The following is a 19,053-nucleotide window of genomic DNA, read 5'->3' on the forward strand; positions in this document are numbered from 1 at the left end:
AGGTGCCCACCAGGGAATGAGCAACAGCAGCCAGGATCCTAGGATACAGGGCTTTCTAGAGGGCAGGGCCGCCTTCCTTCCAACCTCAGCCTCTTCCTGCACTTGCGGCTGACTCCTTGTTGCAGGCAGAAAGGATGCTCCCCAGAAGATCTCAGTCTCCAGCAGCACAGTTTGAGAACACAGGCGGGAGCTCCCCCTTGAGTTGATGTGGCCCCTGGGCTCAGGAAGTGAACAGAAACCAGCCCTTCCCCCGACTCCTGGTCAGATCCACCAAAGACAGACTAAGGGACTCTTCAAAACCTACTCCCTCAACCCTTGTCCCGGGGAGGGCGGGACGTGGAGTGCAAGGCAGTAGCACCACTGTCATCTTTCATCGCTGGATTGCTGCTTTCGCTCCTCCATGCTTGCACATGAAGTCCTCCTGCACCCGCTGGATCAGGGGCTTCAGAGCCCACAGGCAGGTTCACCTGGGATCCTGCCCAGCAGGTCCAGGTCCCGCTGATTAGTGTAAGCACAAGAGCCTCCCGGAATCCCACCGCCAGGGAGTTCCCGAGTGGTCACCAGTAACAGATTCCTCCTGGCACAGGGACCAGGCTTTTTGTTTTTGTCTTTTTTTTCTTCTTCACAGCTTTTAGGCGAGTGCTGGATTTACAGACAGTAACCAGGTCCCAGAACCTGGGAGATGCGCTGCCCTGGTGCTGCCCCCGCTCGCCTCCTGGGGAGGTAGAAGGGATGGCTTGTTCTGCTTCTAAACAAGCTGCCAATCCACAGGAAGCCCGGACGGCCCTGCCCACAGCAGGGGTGGGGCACAGAGGGGGCAGTGCTAGCTGTGGAACGCCCCCCCGCAGGGGGCTGGGCCAGGGCTAGGGGGGCGAGTCCCGGGTCAGGCCATATTGCACGCTCACAGTGTGGTCCAGCTCCTCCAGCTCTGCAGGCAGCGGGATGCCCAGCTCCCCCAGGTACAGGGAGAGGGCCTCAAAGGAGTCCTCCAGTTTTGAGAATGCCGGTCTAGAAAGAAAAGGAGTTGGAGACAGATGAGATATGGGCAGGGCCTTGGGGAGGCACGGAAGGGACCCAGGCCTGCGGCTCAGCCACTTCCTAGGTGTACAACCTTGGGCAAGCCCCTTAACCACGTTGCACCTCTGTGGGAAACAGCGACAATATAACTGTGAAAGTAAGAGAGAATAACACTGGCCTGGCTCGAGGAGGGGCAGCTCAAAAAGTGGAAGTCCAGGAGGAAAAAACCCCCTCGGATGTTGAAGAAAATGCAATCATCACAGGTGGGACTGGACTAAGTGCCCTTTTAAAGATGCTTTCCAGCTCTCAGACTGTTTCCGCATCAACAGATCTGCCCAGGAAGGGGCATTTCACAGACTCGGTAGCTCTTCCCAAGGAGAAAGCCAATGCCTGGCCCCTGGTGCCGTGGGAACAGCTCAGCTGCCCTGGAACCCCAGACATCTCGGGCTCACTCTTCCACCTCCTCCTTGTTTTTGCTTAAACACCTTGTCCCCTTCTTGGCAAGGCCCACTCTGATCATCGTATTTATTTATTTATTTAACCTATTTTTTTCTTTTTTTTTAAATGGAGGTACTGGGGATTGAATCCAGGACCTTATGCATGCTAAGCAAGTGCTCTTCCACTGAGCTACATCTTCCCCTCAATCATCGTATTTAACATGACCACCTGTACCCTAAACAATCCTCTCTTCTCGGCTTGACTCCTTTTTCCAGAGCACCTGTCACTTCACATTCAACAGTTTGTTGTGTGGACTGTTTATCACTTCCCCTCATTGGAAAGCAGGTCCCCGCAGGCACCTTGGTTTTATTCGCATGGTGTCTGGCACTAGCAAGCACTCAGCAAATGTTGTTTGAATGAATTAAAGAGAGATATATTTAGAATGACTGAGAATATTGTGGAGCTTCAAATTTCCCCCTCATGGTCTTACTCTGGTGTCACTGAAGGATTTCAGTCCTTTGGCCCATGAAGGAACAAGATACTGAGCCTCTCACCAGCAAATCCCAGTAAAGTAGGCCTTAGGAAATCAATTAAAAATAAAGATTATGTGCCAACTGGTTATCTTGGGAGGACGGAGCTGGGGAGTGAGGAGCGTTGAGGAGCATGCTGGTTAGGAGATGACAGAAAACGTACACTTCCTGTGCTACATGTATTTTGGTAATGTTTGAATTTGTTTTTTATTTATTTTATTTTTTTTTACTTGATAACAATTTTTAATTAACATCAACCCAGCTACCTTTAAAGGTGTTGAAATTGCATGTTATGCGCTCAGTAATGTAACCAGAAGACATGACTGTGATATAACAATTCTTTAAAAATATTACAGTTTATGCATATACCATTTCTTATAGGAGAAATTCTGAAAGGAAAGATGTACTTTACTTTGGAAACAACAACAAAAAACCAACACACTGCTGTGAACAGTTTAGCTGAGACAGCCTGTCTCTTTCAGTCTTTTCCAGTGATAAGCTACTAAGTCAGAGCTCAGAGGCAGTCCGGTCCTGTCCAGTCCAGGCCCTCCTCGCCCAGCCTAGCAGGCATGTTATGCAAGTGCTTATCGGCTTATTTGGACATTTGTCCTTCTACTTCTGTAATATATACATTTAATGTTACAAACTTCATCTCAGCACTGCCTTTGCTACCTCCCACTAATTTTGATAAATTGTATCCTTGTTGTCATTTAATTCAAATATTTTTATTTTCTCTTGATACTTCTTCTTTGGCCCATGGGTCCTTTGAAAAGTGTGTTGCTTACTTTCCTAATATTTGGGGATTATTTAGATATATTTTTGTTATGAATTTTTAGTTTAATTCCATTCAGTCTGAAAACATGCTTTTTTAAAGTGATTTCTATTCTTTTAAATTTGTTAAGGTATGACTTTGTTTTTTAAAAGAAACCCAATTTTTGATAGCAGAAGTGCAAAGATTCTAGTTTTCTAAAGCACAACTTTAAAAGACCCAGAGTGACTTGAGTAATGAGGAAAGCTATAATCTGAGAATAATAAAGGTATTTTAAAAAGATTTCTTTGAAGGAGAAAATTAGCTAAACGCATTAAGATGCTCACTGTAGTAATACCTACTCTAAGCAGAAACCAGGAAAACCTAAACATCTACACTGTGTATATTACACGTTCATACAGTCTCCTGATTGCATTTCATGACGTCAACAGAAATGATAAACAGAACGGCTGGGTAGTAACAAAATGCAGGGTGAAACAGAAAACTTTTTTCTATTTGATATTATAACTATATAAAAAATGTGTGTTTGGACATGGGACGTGGGAATATTGGAAACATGAAGATACTTATTCTGTAAGCATAGGAGAGGTCCGGGTGAACTTCCTTCTGTTAAAATTTCTTTTAACAGCAGTCTCTGGGCTACATCCAGGTCACTGTTACAATGCCCTCGTCTCCCTCCCACAGCTGGCATGTCAGAGTCGTCAGGTGGCTTCGGAGGTCAACAGCCACATCCTTGTGTTCAAGGCTTTCCCACCCCTGCACCTGGGAAGGGCTTGGGGACGGCTAAAGGCTGGGCAAGCATCCCGGGACTGTGGGAGTTTGCGGAAAGGAGCAGACACCAACCTGCTCTCGGGCTCCAGTTTGCAGCAGATGGCGGCCAGCGGGAAGAAGGCTGGAGGGCAGTCTGTGGGGACAAACTTCTCCCAGAAAAGCTTCACGTTGAGGCCGAAGTCCAGTGTGCGCGGCAGGCAATCGGGATCTGCATACACCTGCCCGATGATCTGCAGGTGAGAAGACGGTGGTTAGGAATGGACTACTGACAGTGCAGCCACATGGCCGGGTAGAGGGATGCTGGTGGTGTGGACAGGAGGGAAGGATGGTCAGAAGAGGGAGGTAAAAACCGAGGTTAGAGTGCTGCTCCCCACCCCTACCTCTCCAAATCTTGCTAATCCAGACTTGTCCCCTGAGAATCTGCTTACTGCAGCAGAAGCACAAGGTTCTAAACTGGCCTGTGAAGGGGAAGCTCCCCCACCCCCGACCCTGCCCTGTGATGCCCCCTCTGTCTGAGCTCCCTGCCAGAGTTCAGGCCCTGTGAAGCACGCTGCTGGGTCTGATTCATGTCTGAAACCCTTTGGTGCCAGCCTAGTGCTCTGTACGCAGCAGATGCTCCAATGATCTCTGTCAGAGAAAACAACATTTTAAAAACCTTTTCCAACCGCCCCTTGTCTCTCCTCTACCATTGTCCACTTTGTGGGAGTTACAGAGACCTCTGAACATATGTGCTCAACTGAGTGTTTCAAGGCAGACTGAGCTAAGTTCCTGAATCCTTCCCAGACTCTCTGTACCCCACAGTGCCTAGCACTTCCTGGAGTGGCCACTTCTACTTGTTGAACTGAGTGTGGGGGCACCACCAGGGCCTGGGGAGGGGGCACAGAGGGAAAGGCTGCATCTGGCCCAAGAGCTAGGTGGACAGCCCCATGAACAACCTCCTGCCCTTCCCCGTGGAGTTCCGAGTCCCGCCTGCTCCTCGTTGGTTGTGTGACTAAGAACAAGCTGCTGTCCCTTTCTGAGCCTTAGTTTCCTCACCTGACAAAACCCCACCCAAACCTTCTCATGGGACCAGTGGGACTCGAACGTGTCAAGAAATCTGGGATAAACTACACAGCCCTCCACTTGTGCTGGTTTTGTGCCAAGTTACTCATCCTTAGGAGGAGGGGCCCCCGGTCTGGGGAGCCAAGCTGCTGGGCCGGCTGATGCAAGCCTGGTCTCTGTGCCGGAGCTCACCTCGCAGAGGACGATCCCAAAGGAGAAGACATCCACTGTCTCATCGTAGCTCTTTCCTTGGGGAACACAGGACAGTTAGGTTTGGTCCCTTATCTGCTCTGCACTGAGTCTAGGGCCAGGCCAGGCCACAGCCAAGAATCAGGGCTAGAAGAGGTTCTGTGGGGATGCCCCAAAGGCTGCCCAGGACAGGCACCATCTGTAAGTCACCTATCCTCAGCCTGGGTGGGCTGCTTTGGAGAGATATAAAACAGTACTGCCTAGGATGACACTGCATGGGACAGTCAGAGAGAACTGGACCAGGGTTCATCTGGACTCTGCTATTGCCAGCTGTATGCTCCCGGGCAAATCCTGAACCTCTCTGGACTGCAGACTCCAGAAAGAGTTGTATCAGACCACATCTGAGGCCCACAGCCATGTGGGGTTCAAGAATCCCAGCCAGCATCTCTGGCTGGTTTGAATTTTATCCACGAGGGGGCAGCACACTTCAGTTCTCAGCACGGAGAGAGCAGAAAAGGCAGTAAAGGCAGTAAATAGCCTGAGCTCTCAGCTGCCCTTGGGGCACTAAAGCCACAGTCAGACCTCACCATAGGCCCAGGATGCGGCCCTGGCTGGCTCACAGGCCTGAGCTTAGGGAGGGAGGAGATTGTGAGGTCCTGTCCAGCAGGGGACAAAAACCATCCAGGCCTCAGCTGGGTACCTGGCCCTATGCCTCACAGACCTCCCGGGAGCTCCCAGGGCTCTGTGGTGAGATGTGGCCCCATGTCCCCCACAGGATGTCAGGACTCACCGTTCAGCATCTCGGGGGCCATCCAGTAGGGGTTCCCCACTACCGTGTAGCGCTTCTTGCGGTCACTCTTGCGCAAGGTACGTCTCTTGGTGGCAGCCTTCTCCACTGGGGGCTTTTTCCTTTCCTCAACTATGAGCCGTGACAGCCCAAAGTCTGCCACCACCACAGTCTTGTCCTGGTAGGACAAGGGCCAGGTCAGGACTTGGGGGGACATTTCCGAAAGAAGCCACTGAGAGGGGGAGAAATGGCATGTGGCAAAGGGGAGTCTCAGCGAATGCTTCCTCGGGAGACCGGAAGGTGGGGCTCCATGTTAGTTAAAGAGTGGAACTCAGAGGCAGGACAGAGGATTTCTTTTGTTTAGTTTTTCTCATCCTGCCTTGTTCCCAGAAAGATTGAAGGCCACGGCTGGAACCAGGATAAGACAGAAAAAGACAAGGTGGTGGCATTCAGTGGGGGGCGTGGGCGAGATAAGCTCTTCAAATAGCTACAAGGCAGTCATGTGGAAAAGGGATTAAGATTGTTTGGTGTGAGTCCAGAGGGCACAGCCAGGGCCAGCGAGTGGACACCCAGGAAGCTACGTTGCGAGTCAACAGGAAGAGTAACAACACTAGCAACCAGAGCTGATCGGCTAGCAGGAGGAATGCTGGCCCCAAACCAGTCACTGTACATTTATTAGCTCTGTGGCCTCAGGCTGAGGCTTCAGGTAAAATGATGCCACACACAGCTGTAAAATGTGGTCCTCAGTGAGCTGCTTTTACAGGACTGTCACAGGGCAAAATGAGGAAAAGTGACAGGGCTCTTAAGTCCCTTCTAGACAAAGAATTTCAGAGGCTGCTACTGGAGGAGGTAGAATTCATCTGCATGTGTCAGGGAGCCCCTGGGAGACAGGGGAGGGCATCAGAGTAGCAGGAAGGGTGGGATGGGGGCCGTAGGCACTGCCCCTGGTCTAAAGCAAGAGGGGACACGACAGCCAGTCTCCCTAGTGATAGGGAAGCCAGGTGGGACGTACCAGCTTGATGAGGCAGTTGTGCGAGTTCAGGTCTCGGTGGATGATGCACATGGAATGCAAATAGGCCTGGAACAGAAGTAGGAGTGAGGTCGATGGCCAGTAAGTCAACCAGATGCTGACTCCAAAGCTGGGGGCACAGAATGCGTCTCTTCCCAGGCCGTCTATACCAGATGCAGAACCCAACCCTGGACTCCAGAGCCCTCCTGCGTCACGCCCTTGTCCCGATGCTGACAGAAAGCCAAGGCCACCTAGGCTTCTCTCTCTCCCTGCTGCCATTGCCTGCCCACCTCTGTTCATGGACCGCAACCCAGAGGCTGCTCTCCTGAAGTGTCCAACTCCACCAGGCCCTGGCCCTCGCGGGCCCCACCCCTTCTACCCACTTTACTTAGATCCAGGCCAGTGGGATGCACTATGTCTGCCCCTCCCTTTCACCCTCACCCCCATCTCTGGCTTCAGCCACCCTGGATCCTTGCTGCAGAGGAAAAAGTGACCTCCTCCTGGTCTGGCTGGCCCTGCTCCTGACATCCCCCTACCCCCGTCCTCGCTCTCTGTCTACACGTTAACCTCTCCCCCTTCCTACTCAAATGTTTCCCAACTAGTCTCCATTTGCTAGTCCTGGCTCCAGGCCTGCACCTCTGGCTCCTGCCACCCTAGAGGTGCTTCCTATTTTGTTCTCTTCGCTTCCCCATCAAATGTGGAAGGAGCCACTCCCCCTCCCCAACCCCTGTAACACCGCTTCCACCCCTGGGGCTCCTGGAGCTGCTCGAAGGCCCAGGGTGTGTTTCCTGACCTGCCTGCCACCCCCTCCTCAAAGGCTGCCCACACCTCTCCCATGTGCCCCTCCAGCGGCTGGGTGCCTGCCTTTACCTCCAGCCTCCTCGACGTCAACCCCTCTCAAAGCCCCTTCTTGTCACTGCTGACCCCACGAACCCACCCCCCCAACATCAGCCTCAGTGGACACCTAGCACTTCCCAAACCTGTCATCACTGCCACCCAGCCAAGTCTGGTAAGCCACACCTCCATCCTTCTAGGCACCTCAAGCCCCACTAGCTCCTCCTCCCCCCACCTCTAATCCCTCACTACTGACCAGTGTCCATTCTGACCCACTGTGCCTCCCGGTCTCCGGGCTCCACAGCCGTACTGTAATTCAGAAACCCCAAATGTTTCATGAGCCCTCAACCCAGGTCTCCCTGCCCTGAATTCACCAATGCCACCCCAACCTACTGACCACACTGGAGTCATCTTTGAAATAACACAGCTCTTGCCTAAACTTCCTTGCCTAAAAACTTTTATATTTGTCTTTTGGCTTCCTGAATAAAGTCCAGACTCCTTAGCTTAAAACCCAGGGATCTTCACGTATCCCGAGTCTAACACTGTCTTTGAGAACCTCATGTGAAGAGCAGGGATTAACATTTCAGGCTAGGGGTCAGAGCGACTGGCCCAAGCTCCAAGTTCCTCCCCGTCCAGCCTCAGCTTCTTGCCTGGACCAGGGCTGTGGTGGGGAGCACTGGTCCCTCAGCTCAGTGCCTGGCATGGAGAACGCACTTGGCAGTTGTCACTGTGACCGGTGTCATCCTTCCCCAGCTACAACAGGTGATTTCCTCCTCTCTCCTCCCAGCTCTTTGCTGCTGCCATCACCCCAACTTTGGGCCTCTCTGCCAAGAGGAACTTTCATCCAATTCTCACCCGTCCTTCAGGGCTCAACCAGAGTGCATTTCCCCATCTCTGAGTTCCTAGGTGGTGGGTTTGTCTGCTTGCTTCAAGGGCCCTCGGCAGCCGGACACTCCTTGACATCAGAGCCAGGCCACCCTGGGCTAGCTTGCCTCTCCTGTGCCCTGTTTGCCCTTGAAGATTTGGAATTCTTTGAGAGCAGAGTTGTGAACTGAGGACAGTCAACCAGGGGCAATCTCACTGGCACAGAGAGAAGCTCAGTAAATGGCTGCTGAATGACCCAGCCCTGCAGGCTGCCCAGGATGAGGGGGTCTCTGCCTTTCAGTGCCTGCCTGCAATCCTTGTACCTCTCCAGATCCCCTACTCCAGATCCCCCAGCCCCCGCCGGCAGTGTTGTTGGCAGGACTCACCATTCCAGAGGCGATGCCTTTGGCAAATCTGACCTTCTGCTGCCAGGGGAACGGGTCCTGCAAGAGGTGGGGGTGCCATCAGAGGCTATTGGGCCCCAACCTACTTGTGTCCAGGCCCCCTGGGTCATGATCTTCCAGTAACCCCTCCCTGCCTGTGCCCAGTCCCTCCCAGCACAGCCCTCTGCAAGCAAAGCAGCAGGCCTCTCTGCCCTGCGGGTCCAGAGTAGTGGTGACACAGGTGTCCCACCAACAACCCACGGCTGTGGGGACTCCGGGGTGCCATGCTCACCACACTGCGCAGGAAGTCTTTCAGCGTGCCCCCCTCGATGTACTCTGTCAGCAGGTTCAGCTTCTTGTCCTTGTACAGCACGCCGATGAACTTGAGTACGTTGGGGTGGTCCAGGCTGCGCATCACCTTCACCTGGGGGGGTGGGGGAGCCAAGGAGGCTGGGCGGCTTCTCCCCACTAGGCTGGCTCCTCACCCCTTCCCTCCAGGTAGTCAGCTTGACAAATGTCACCCACCCCTCCCACCTCCTAGCTTACGTGAAGGGGAAGAACACCTCCACGTGGATGGGGACGCCTCCCAGGCTGCACGCTTGGGATCCTGCCTGTCTAGGAACTGCATGGTGGGGTATTAGAGTGGGAGGGCCCACGAGTGGAATGAAGGCCTGAAGGGCAGCACCCAACGGAGCACCTGGAGAGGCGGTGAAAACCATGTTGACGCTCAAGGGGGTCAGTTCTGGGGGCTCCACTGCAGCTCCCTCAGCAGGGTGTCCCGGCGGTATCACAGCGTCAGGCTGTGCTAAACTGGCCTGTTTCCACGTCCATCACCCGCTACTCGGTGAGCTCCTCCGACCCCACCTCATTGCACCCAGCTTGTGCTGTCTTCACTAAGTGTTCTTTGCACAAATAATTATGGTGTCATTTACAGAGGGCAGAGACATTCCTCTAGGGATGCTTCTGCTCAGCCTTAAGAACATGGCTCCAAACTAAATTTCCTCTTGAAACTGTTATTTAGTATATAAGATCTCTCCTCCCCTAACAGTGACATCAGACTCCTTACCCTCCTCCTCTTACCTCAGTCAGAAAAGTCTTCTGTGTTTCCTCATCACACCGAATTAACTCCTTCATAACCATCACTTTGCCTGTGGCTTTGTGTGTCACCTAAAAGGATGGCGACCGTTAGAGACCGGAGGCAGTTCTGGGCAACTGTGTGAAAATCTATGCAACTGGCCATCACACGCCCTGGAGGACACACTGAAGTAACTGGCCAGATCAGACTGACAGTCCATGTGTGAAGTACACAGCACGGCCACAGGGGACTCAGAGGGGAGCACACCCTCTTCCCTGGAGCACTGGGCATGCACAGAGGAGAGGTGAGATTCCAGAAGAGGGAAGTGTGGGAGGAGACAGGAGGGGACGCTGCCAAGCCAAGCAGGGGCTCTGGTCACCTGACAAAGGAGCGAGTCCCTTGGGGTAAAAGAAGTCTGGGGGCAGGAGGGTCAGTGCCACAGACATGCACCAGGGAGCTGGGTGGGTCGGGTGTGAGCGTTCCAGCCCCACTGCCCCGAAGGCTGAGACACACAGCTTACCTGACCCCCCCTCCCAGCTCTCAGCAGAGGAGGAGGAGGAGAGAAAGAGAAAGAGGTTAGTCCCCAAGACTTCAGCAGGGAGGCAGGAGCCACTCCCAGCACCAAGGCCTCAGGGCACCTAAAAACACCCACTGACTGGAGGTGGGAGGGCAAGCCTGTCCCCACCCGGGGCTCCCAGTCCAAGCTCACTTCAGCAGCAATGCAGCCCTTAGGAGGTCTAGGAGGGCAAGGGTGCGGCCCTCCCACCATCACCTCCAGCTGGCAGGGAGGCCTGGTGTCCCACAGGGCGTCAGGTGATAAGAAGTCCCCAAAAGAAGGTGAATAGGCTGGGAGGCAGAGGGGCAGAGCGGCGGCCTGTGCTCACCTTGATGGCCTGCCCAAAGAAGCCCTTCCCCAGGACCTCCCCGTGGATCAGGTCACAAGGCCGGAAGATTTGCTGTGAGTAGCTGCTGGAGCAGCGGAGAGACTCCGAGCGGCTGATGTCGCGGCTGAGCAGGAGGGGCTCCTTTGGGGAGCTGGGGCCAGGGGATTTGGAGATGCTGTTGCTGCGCCTGAGGAGAAGGAAAGACGGGGGTAAGCACAGGGCAGCCCTCAGAGACCTGCCAGGAGAGCCTGGGGCAGGAACTGTCCATCCCTATGTCTGTAGTTCAGGTGCTGTGATGGGGAGGGGAGTCCAACATCAGACAGGTGTGCAGTCTGGGGCTGCAGGCGCTGTGGTCTAAGCATGGTGAGTCACACTCTGAGCCGGAACTCTGAGTCCTTCTCAACCGAACAAAGGACTAGACTCTACAAGCTGACAGCACTATCGATGGAAACCCACCACCTTCCAGGTCCACCTGATTCCAGGCCCCGACCAGTTTAGAGCGACAGCCTAGCACCATCCAAACACAGATGGGACTTCGGGTATTCTGCTGGTCTTTTGTAGTACCTGTCTGCATTTCTCGAATTTTAAAATAACAAGTGTGAATGATTTTTATAGCAATAAAGGCAGTATGTGTATGACATTATCTTTCTTTTTTCTTTTTTCCCATTAACGGAGGTACTGGGGATTGAACCCATGACCTCGTGCACACCAAGCATGTGCTCTACCACTGAGCTATACCCCCCATGCCCCGGTTTATGACATTCTAAAAGCAGCCAGTAATAGTAATGGCTGGTGACTGTCACTTTGGCTTCCTGAAGAAAGGACAAGAAGGTTGAATCCACAGGTCTGCAGGTTAACTGCAGCCCTACAAACTTCTCTCTGGGCCAACCGTGCCCACCGGAGCACATGAGGTGAGCTGCCTGCTCTCCTGCACGATGGCCCTCCAGACGTCTGAGCAGCTCTCTGGCCACCCACCCCCATCTTCCCTCTTCAAGGCCTTCTTTATCCCCTGGCGCCCAGCCTCCAGCAGCTCACTCATGCTGAGGCCAAGCCGGCAGCCCAGGGGTGACAGGAGCAACCTGTGGGGAGGGCCGTTTCCAGCAGATCCCAGCCAAGAGAGCCCGAGTGATATGCAGCCTGTTCAGTCGAGAGGGTGGATAAAGAAACTGATTCCCAGGGAAACCTCAGACACCTCATGTTACTGGGCACTGACCCTGGGCCAGCCTGCGCTGCTCTGCATCCTTTTCCACACTGAACCCTCACGTAACTGGGGAGACAGCCACTTTTACCCCGTGGCTCCACTTCACAGATGCAGAAACAGGCTTGCAGAGGTGAAGGGGCCTGTGCAGGGAGAGTCTCGGCTGGAAGGCGCGGTCTGGGTGCGAGATGTCTGCCTCCAGAGCCCTGGGGGCCTCTTGTTCTTCAGGCTCCCTGCCTGGCACCTGCACCCAGGCGATGGCCCCCACTGGACTTGGACAACTCTGGGTTTTGGGGGCTAGTCCCTTAAACCTAAAACAATTTGCATTCACCCCCTACTTTGTAGTTTTCCACACCCTCATTTATATACTAATCCTAACTGTGCCCCTTCTCCAGCCTGAGCCCCGTGCTTCCCTCACAGGTCATGCTGTCCTGTGGGGTCCAGCGTTGCTGCCTTCCGTCCGGCTGAGTTCAGTGAGAGCCTCACCCTCCGGTTTCTAGGGAAACCTGGCAGACCGCTGGGTCAGATCGCACACAGGCCCTGGCTATGAACTGTGATCCCGGGGGTTGGGGGAAGCTGGGTCAGCACAATTCTCGAAGTCCGTCCCTAGCCAGCTGGATTCCCTCCTAGCTCTGCTGGCCTCCGAAAGGCAGCTCCACCTCATCTGTGGGCAACAGAGCAGGGCTGGGGTGGGAGGTGGCACCTCAGAGAGCGTCTCCTCAGCGTCCCTTCCAGATTCTCCTTGGTGTCCAGGGTGCTGAGGGAGTGGGAGTGCCCAGCATCCTGCATGTGTGGGGAGAGCCGTGCATCCAGCCGCAGCTGGTCCAGGCGCTGGGAGACGGGGTCATGTTCAATCAAGAGCTGAAGTGTCTGGCTGGTCTGGTTAATTGCATCTTCCACCTGTGGCCAAGAGCAGTGTCAGGCTGGTCGCACAGGGTGGCCCATTGCAGGTCACCCACCCTCAGCCCAGACGACCCAAACGGTATGGCCTCCAGCTGCCAGTCACCACATGGGGGACGTGCCAGGCTGATACAGGAAGTCACCAGTGGTCACAGGCTCAGTGGCAAGACCAAGACAGACCTAAGCTGGGGAAAGGTCAGGGCCATGGCCTGATCTCCCAGAGGGTCTGCTCCCTGTCCCACCCACACATACCTCCTCCACTCGGAGTGTGCGGACGGGGATCCCGTTGATCTCCAAGATGCGGTCCCCGGGGTGAATGGCATTGCGGTTGTTGGGACTGATGTGCATCCGGTTGACCCTGGGCCAGACAAGAGTTGAGGCAGGGTGAAGGCATCTTAAAAAAGTGCCTGAGCAATTTCACTTGTGCAGGGAGGGCTTACCAGGCCCCAGGCCCCTCCTGACCTCCAAGGCCCAGGCCACTCACAGGGAAAGGTCACACCTTTCATAGGGCATCCACACTCACCCAGTGGCCTAAGCCAGGAACTTGGACATCACCCTCCCCATCTGGAGTTCCCTCACTGCCTGCCAATGCTCATCACCTTGAAGAATCATCCATCACCAGAGTCACCAACATCTCTTGCTGGCACCTTGCAACAGCCTCTTAACTGGTCTTTACACTCTAGGCCTGCTCCTCTCCCGCCCCACTTCCACACCAGTGATCCTTCAAAAATGCTGATCTGGTTGCATCACCTTGTTTAAATCCCTCAACAAACCTGCCAACAGTCTTCATAATCCAGGCAACCTGTCACTTAACAGTCTCCACTCTGGCTACTCTCAACCGCCCAGTCTACACCAGACATAGCCACAGACTCCCACCTCTGCCTTGAACATGATTCCCTCCCCTCTTCACCTGACGAGGCTTTAGCACAGACCTCCCTCCTCTGGACCTCCCCGACCCTAGCACCTCCCACCTCTACTGCAAACACCCAGTGCCTGCATGGAGCAAGTGCACGACCGCCGTCTGCAGGGTCGGCAGCCATATGCGCCTTGTGACTGGTATGAGATGGACAGACTCCTTTCCCATCAGGTGACTGAACTGGACCTAGGATGGAATCTTAGTCTCTTTCTCCTCCTTCCTCCATTCATTCACTCAACCAACGAAACAATAATCTACGCACACCACTGTATTCTGGGCACTGTTTCAGGCCCTGAACAAGTATTGAACAAGACCAAGTTCTGGAAGGAATTCGTGGGGAGGACAGATGATAAACAAACTAATACGCATAATCAAGCCAGACAATTTCAAAGAGCAAATGTGATCTAGAACTTGGCAAGAGAAAGGTGAGTGATTTTGCCGTTAAGCATCTGGTGGGAGGCAGCCCAGGCAGGGAGAACAGTAAGTGTCAAGGCCTGGGTGCGGTGATGGCACAGTGAGCCCAGGAGGAAGAGCCGAGGTGGGGAAGCAGGGAGCTCTGCTGAGACTCTGGAGTTCTGAGCCCCTCAGGGAGCCCCGCCTCGGGGGTCTCAGGACACTCACTCTTTTACTTGCACGGTGGTAGCATAGTTGGAGCAGGCACTCTCCACAGACACGGAGAAGCCCCGCCTGCCCTCCGTGGTGGCCGGCATGGAGATGTGTGTGACGGAGTAGGGCAGCTGGTCCTGGACAGACTCCGTGGATAGCCTCTCAAACATGGGGGCCAGCACCACCTCATTGTGGCATTTCCCGCTGCGGGGAGGAGCAAAAAGGGGGCTGAGATCCTGAAGCCCCGCCTTGAAGCCCCAAGCAACCCCATGGCTTCAAGCAATAATATCCATAGCCCCGCAATCACCGTCCTTGCTGAGATTCCAGCAGGCCGCTCAGAAAGCTGCCTGGGCTCTCTGGAGCGGACTGGGACCCGGGGTGAGAGGGCCTGGGTTCTCCTCACCCTGCCTCTGCCTCACGAGGAGAACTGGGCCACTGCCTGTATGTCCTGGGATCTGTCTCCAAGAGCCCCCTCCCAGTCATTCTGCCCCTCTGGGAGGATACGGAGCAGTGGCCTTATTCTCACAGTAGGACACAGGGCAGAGACTTTAATCGTCTTGCTTGCAGCTTTCAGAGCCAGTGAAGAGTGCTGACCCCCCGGCAGTCTTTCTGCCCATCGCACACTGCCATTTGCCCCCTTCTCTCAGTCACTCTTGCAGGGAAGGGTGGACGAAGGGCCGATCTTACCAATAGAGGCTGGCGTGTTGCACCAGGGCGTATGCATCCCCATCTTCAATGATCACCTTGCAGCTCATACAAGCGAAGCACTCTGGGTGGTACTTGAACTCCCCGGCCACCTGTGAGCAGGTGGGGAGAAGGGTGGACAGATGGAGGAAGTGAGTTGTCACTGTTGCTGGAGCGAAGGCAGGGGTGGGTGGGTGAGGGTCCTCCCATCAAGGGTCTACAGACCCTAGTCGTAATCTACCTTTGCACTCCCTGTCCTATGTCTTCCAGAGAAAGTGTTAGATTGCTGCCTCCCTGTCATTGCGGAGACTGCAAAAAGCTCTTTTGGTCTCAGCCACGGAAACAGGGAAGTAACCGCCCCGACTAGAAACGCTCCCAGTTCCTCCAACACAGGGCTGGCAGGTCTGTGACTAGATTTAGAGCCCTTAGGAGCAGGAAGGGGAGGAGGAACCTCCTCCCTTGGCCAGCCCATTCCAGGGTCTCCTTTTCTGATTCATGGGACACATCTTAGGTGTAGCCTCCTCTCATTGACCTGGAACACCCCCTTTAAGGCCCTTGTCCCATTGTACTGCGGCTCCTCCCTCCCTGCCTGCTTACTCATCTACCCCAACACTGAACTGTCAAGTCTTTGAGGGAAGGGGCTTACCTGGCACTCACTAGGTGCTAAGGAAACATCTGTTAAGTGATTGAATAAATAAAGGGAGTGACCTCAGCTAATGGGAGGACCAGAGGTGAATGGCCGTGGGAAACAGGAGGCACTGGCAGTGGGCTCTGGTGACCGGGAGGGCGGGGGGGGGTGCTCACTCACCATGACGGGCCCTGTCATCAGCAGAGAGCACCCGTGGCAGAACTCCCCAAACTTCCCCCAGTAGTCCTTGTGGCAGTAAAGCTTGCCATCCTTCTCGTAGTACCAGTTGGTGAGGGAATCCTGGCATTCTGAACACCTGAAAGGAAGACAGGAACAGAAACCCTCCTGGATCCTTGGAACCAGGCTACACAGGCTGCCCCTGGTTCCCAGGCCTAACGATACAGTGGAGACACCTCTCTCTGAGCCAAAGCCAGGATAGGGGAAAGGCATAGTTTGCTGCTATCTTCCTAAAGAAGGCCAGTTGGAGGAGGGAATAGGACCCTAGAAATCAGCTCTGTCCCACCTGTCTCAGCCGCAGACCAGCGTTCCTCAACCTTTCTGAGTCTTGAAGCCCTTTAAGAATCTAATTAACAGCCAAGAAGCCTTCTCCCAGAAAAATGCACATACAAGGAAGATGTGCATACAATTTAGGTTATGGGCCACCTGTGTGTCAAGGATTGAAGCCTACTCATGGCCCCAGTTAAGAACTTTTGGTCTAGACAGATATCGCGATGAACCAAAGAAGCTTAGTCACCTCCACTCTACAAAACCCGCCCACTACCCACAGCATTACCGATGCAGCATTCTTGAGAAAAGTATGTTAAGCATAAAGAAACAATCAGGCAAATCCAGAAGGGGGTGGGTCACTGTATAAGACAACTGGTCTTGACTCTTCCGAAGAGCTAATGTTATGGGATGTCATGGGGTTAAGGCACAGGGATTAAAAAAGCCTAGAGACACAGAAACCAAATGCGATACCTACACCTTGGACTCGATTCTGGATTGAAAAAGAAAGTAGCCATGAGTAACATTTTGGGAATATCTAAGGAAATCTGAATTTGAACTATACATTAGATTATGCTGTGAAATTACTGTTAATTTTCTTAGGTGTGATAACAATACTTTGGTTATATAGAAGAATTTGTAGAAAAAAATATTAAATAATTAAGGGGAAAGTCAAGATACCTGCAACTTAAACAGTTCAGTAAAAAATAAATGAATAAAACACAGTGTGTGTGTCTGTGTATAGATAAAGTGGCTTAAAGTTAACCAATGATGAATCTAGCTGAAGGATACATGGTGTTCTTTGAACTATTCTTTCAACTTTTCTATGTATTTGAAAATTTTTCAAAATAAAATATCGGGGAGGGAACAAAACTCTATTAGCACTGTGCAAGACGTGCACGTTAGCCCCAGCTCCTCTCTCCACCGGTCACCCTGGGTCAAGTTGGGCTGGTCTCGGGCCACATTTGCACAGACACGCTCCTCCTCACGTCTGATCCCGGCACCCACTGGGCCCATCCCACCCCTTTCCTCCTTGTTAACAGACTCTCCATTCTTGTCGCCAGGGCCTCGCACCGTCCACGCCGCCCACATCCTTCCTCCAGAGAGGCAGGGTGGAGCTGCCTCTTCATCTGAATCCTGACCCTGCCACTTACTAGTTATGTCATCTTGGGCAAGTTACTGCACTTCTCTGACCCAGTTTCCTTATCTGTAAAGTGAATGTGAAATGACACGTATTAGAGTATAGGTACTTTACATGAAAGGCCCAGCGCAGTAGCAAGTCGGTAAGTGTGAACTACTATGAAAGATGATGGTGATAATGGAAGCTACATTCCCGGCCACTTACTGCCACTAGCTGGGTGGCTTCTGGACAGCCTCTCTCCGTAGCTTTTCCTCACTGACAAAATGTGACTAACAGCATCCAGTACAGAGAGCCACTGTGAAGACTAAGTAAGTTAATATATCAGGAAAGCCCTTTGCAAACTATGAAGGGCCAGGCAAGTGTATTATTATAGTAACTTGGCAGGCACTACAGAGAGAAAAGACAGATATATAAACTACCCTACTCCATTTTCCAAGAGCTTATAAAGAGTTGGGGAAGAGAAAGTCTAAGCAGTACTTAATTAACAATGCAAGGTGAGAGGCCATGATGGGGCTTCTGCCAGGGGCCACTCCCACCCTGCAGCACCTCCCACTTGTCCTTTGGATGCTGAACCTCAGGGTCCTGAGAGCTGGGTCTGGAGTGACAAGTATGGGTATGAAGTGCCCAGAATGATTAAGCAAGAACCACAAGTTACAGGAGGTGGACGGGAAGACCTGTCCTGGGCACACAGCTCAAATTCCTCTCAACGTAAAGGCTGGATGAGCTCTGAAGTGGGAGGAGAGAGACCTGGGTTCAAGTTCTTGGGAACTATATGCCCCTGGACAAGCCCCTTTCCCTCTCTGGGCCCACTTTTCCCACCTATAAATGAGAGAATTAGACAAAGACTTTCCCCTGGACGATCCAAGGCTCAAATCCCAGCACCACTTCCCACCTAAGTGATCCAGGGCCAGCTGCTTCACTCCTCATTTGTGAAATGGCAACATGACCACCGACTCTGAGGGTAGCAGGAAGGACTAAATTTGGTTCTGGGTGGCTGTAGGTGCCTGGCAGAGGGCTGGCACTAGAAGCAGGGGCTTCCTTCCTGCCTCCCACCTTCTCACTGAAAGCACCTGACCACCTGTCTTCCTCCTTCACCACACTGAGCGCTCCCTGAGGACAGGACAGCATCCCTCTCACTCCTGGTAGACTTAGTACCTCGTAATGGGCCTGGCAGAGTAAGCTCTTAGCACGTTTCTAAACTGAAAATGGTGGGAGTGGCAAACCAGCAGTCCAGGTGGAAGCATGGGGGTTCTGTGGCTCAGGTCACCGGGACCCGTCCTTCTCCTGGCTGCAGGGGAGAAAAGCTGGTGAAGACACACCTGCACCGAACTATAGGCCCGGGCCCTGTCACACCCTCGGGATGGTATGTGCGCTGCAGAGCCCAGGGAGCACCAGAACATGTCCTCCTTTCCACTGCCAATATCCTGCTTTTGTTGCCCCAGCCAGGCCCGGAGAGGAGCAAGTGCAGGCACGCAGGAGAGCCACGCCAGCCTCCTGCGAGGAACACCTGGCTGGAGAGCGACACCCCCCAAGACACACGTCTGTGTCAAGGAATGTCTCAAGGGCAAAGCCAGAGCCGGCCGCCAGTGTCCCTGAAGAGCAGGAAGATGAACAGCTGATGGAAGGACTGGCTGCGGGTCCCCAGGCTGCTCTGTCACAGAACACAAGTGGTTCCAGGCCCCTGGAGAAGTTGCCGGGCAGACCCAGAGTCTCAGCTCAGATATTACCAACAGCTACTGTTCCACAACTGCTAACCATATTCTGGGCGCTGCATAAGGTGTCTACTTATGTGAGCTCTAATTCCAACCATACCCCTCAAGGTGACAGGATCATCCCTGTTTCACAGACTAGAAGACTAAAAAGTAGAGTCAAGTCACTTCTGGAA

The 19,053-nt window shown here is 53.4% G+C and overlaps 1 protein-coding gene and 1 non-coding gene across 4 annotated transcripts in view; both read right to left on the minus strand.

The window, feature by feature from the left end:
* Positions 1–610: 610 nt before the first annotated feature.
* Positions 611–19,053, minus strand: part of LIMK2 (LIM domain kinase 2) — a 50,666-nt gene continuing 32,223 nt past the window's right edge. The window contains exons 2-15 of one of the 3 annotated variants that reach the window (XM_006185885.3): positions 15,704–15,839; positions 14,899–15,008; positions 14,227–14,415; positions 12,942–13,047; positions 12,493–12,689; positions 10,592–10,778; positions 9,713–9,799; positions 8,925–9,056; positions 8,636–8,692; positions 6,555–6,620; positions 5,546–5,720; positions 4,759–4,814; positions 3,598–3,755; positions 611–1,008 (exon numbers count right to left, since the gene is read on the minus strand). In XM_006185885.3, coding sequence (XP_006185947.1) covers positions 864–1,008; positions 3,598–3,755; positions 4,759–4,814; positions 5,546–5,720; positions 6,555–6,620; positions 8,636–8,692; positions 8,925–9,056; positions 9,713–9,799; positions 10,592–10,778; positions 12,493–12,689; positions 12,942–13,047; positions 14,227–14,415; positions 14,899–15,008; positions 15,704–15,839 — 1,801 coding nt within the window. In that variant the 3' untranslated portion in view covers positions 611–863. The remainder of the gene's footprint in view (positions 1,009–3,597; positions 3,756–4,758; positions 4,815–5,545; positions 5,721–6,554; positions 6,621–8,635; positions 8,693–8,924; positions 9,057–9,712; positions 9,800–10,591; positions 10,779–12,492; positions 12,690–12,941; positions 13,048–14,226; positions 14,416–14,898; positions 15,009–15,703; positions 15,840–19,053) is intronic. The other 2 variants (XM_032471531.1, XM_032471532.1) reach the window with 2 other exon arrangements.
* TRNAT-GGU lies at positions 11,262–11,333 on the minus strand. Its single transcript has one exon. It is a non-coding gene; the product is annotated as a tRNA-Thr (tRNA).

This window comes from Camelus ferus, chromosome 32 (genome assembly GCF_009834535.1).
Source record: "Camelus ferus isolate YT-003-E chromosome 32, BCGSAC_Cfer_1.0, whole genome shotgun sequence".
NCBI lineage: Eukaryota > Metazoa > Chordata > Mammalia > Artiodactyla > Camelidae > Camelus > Camelus ferus.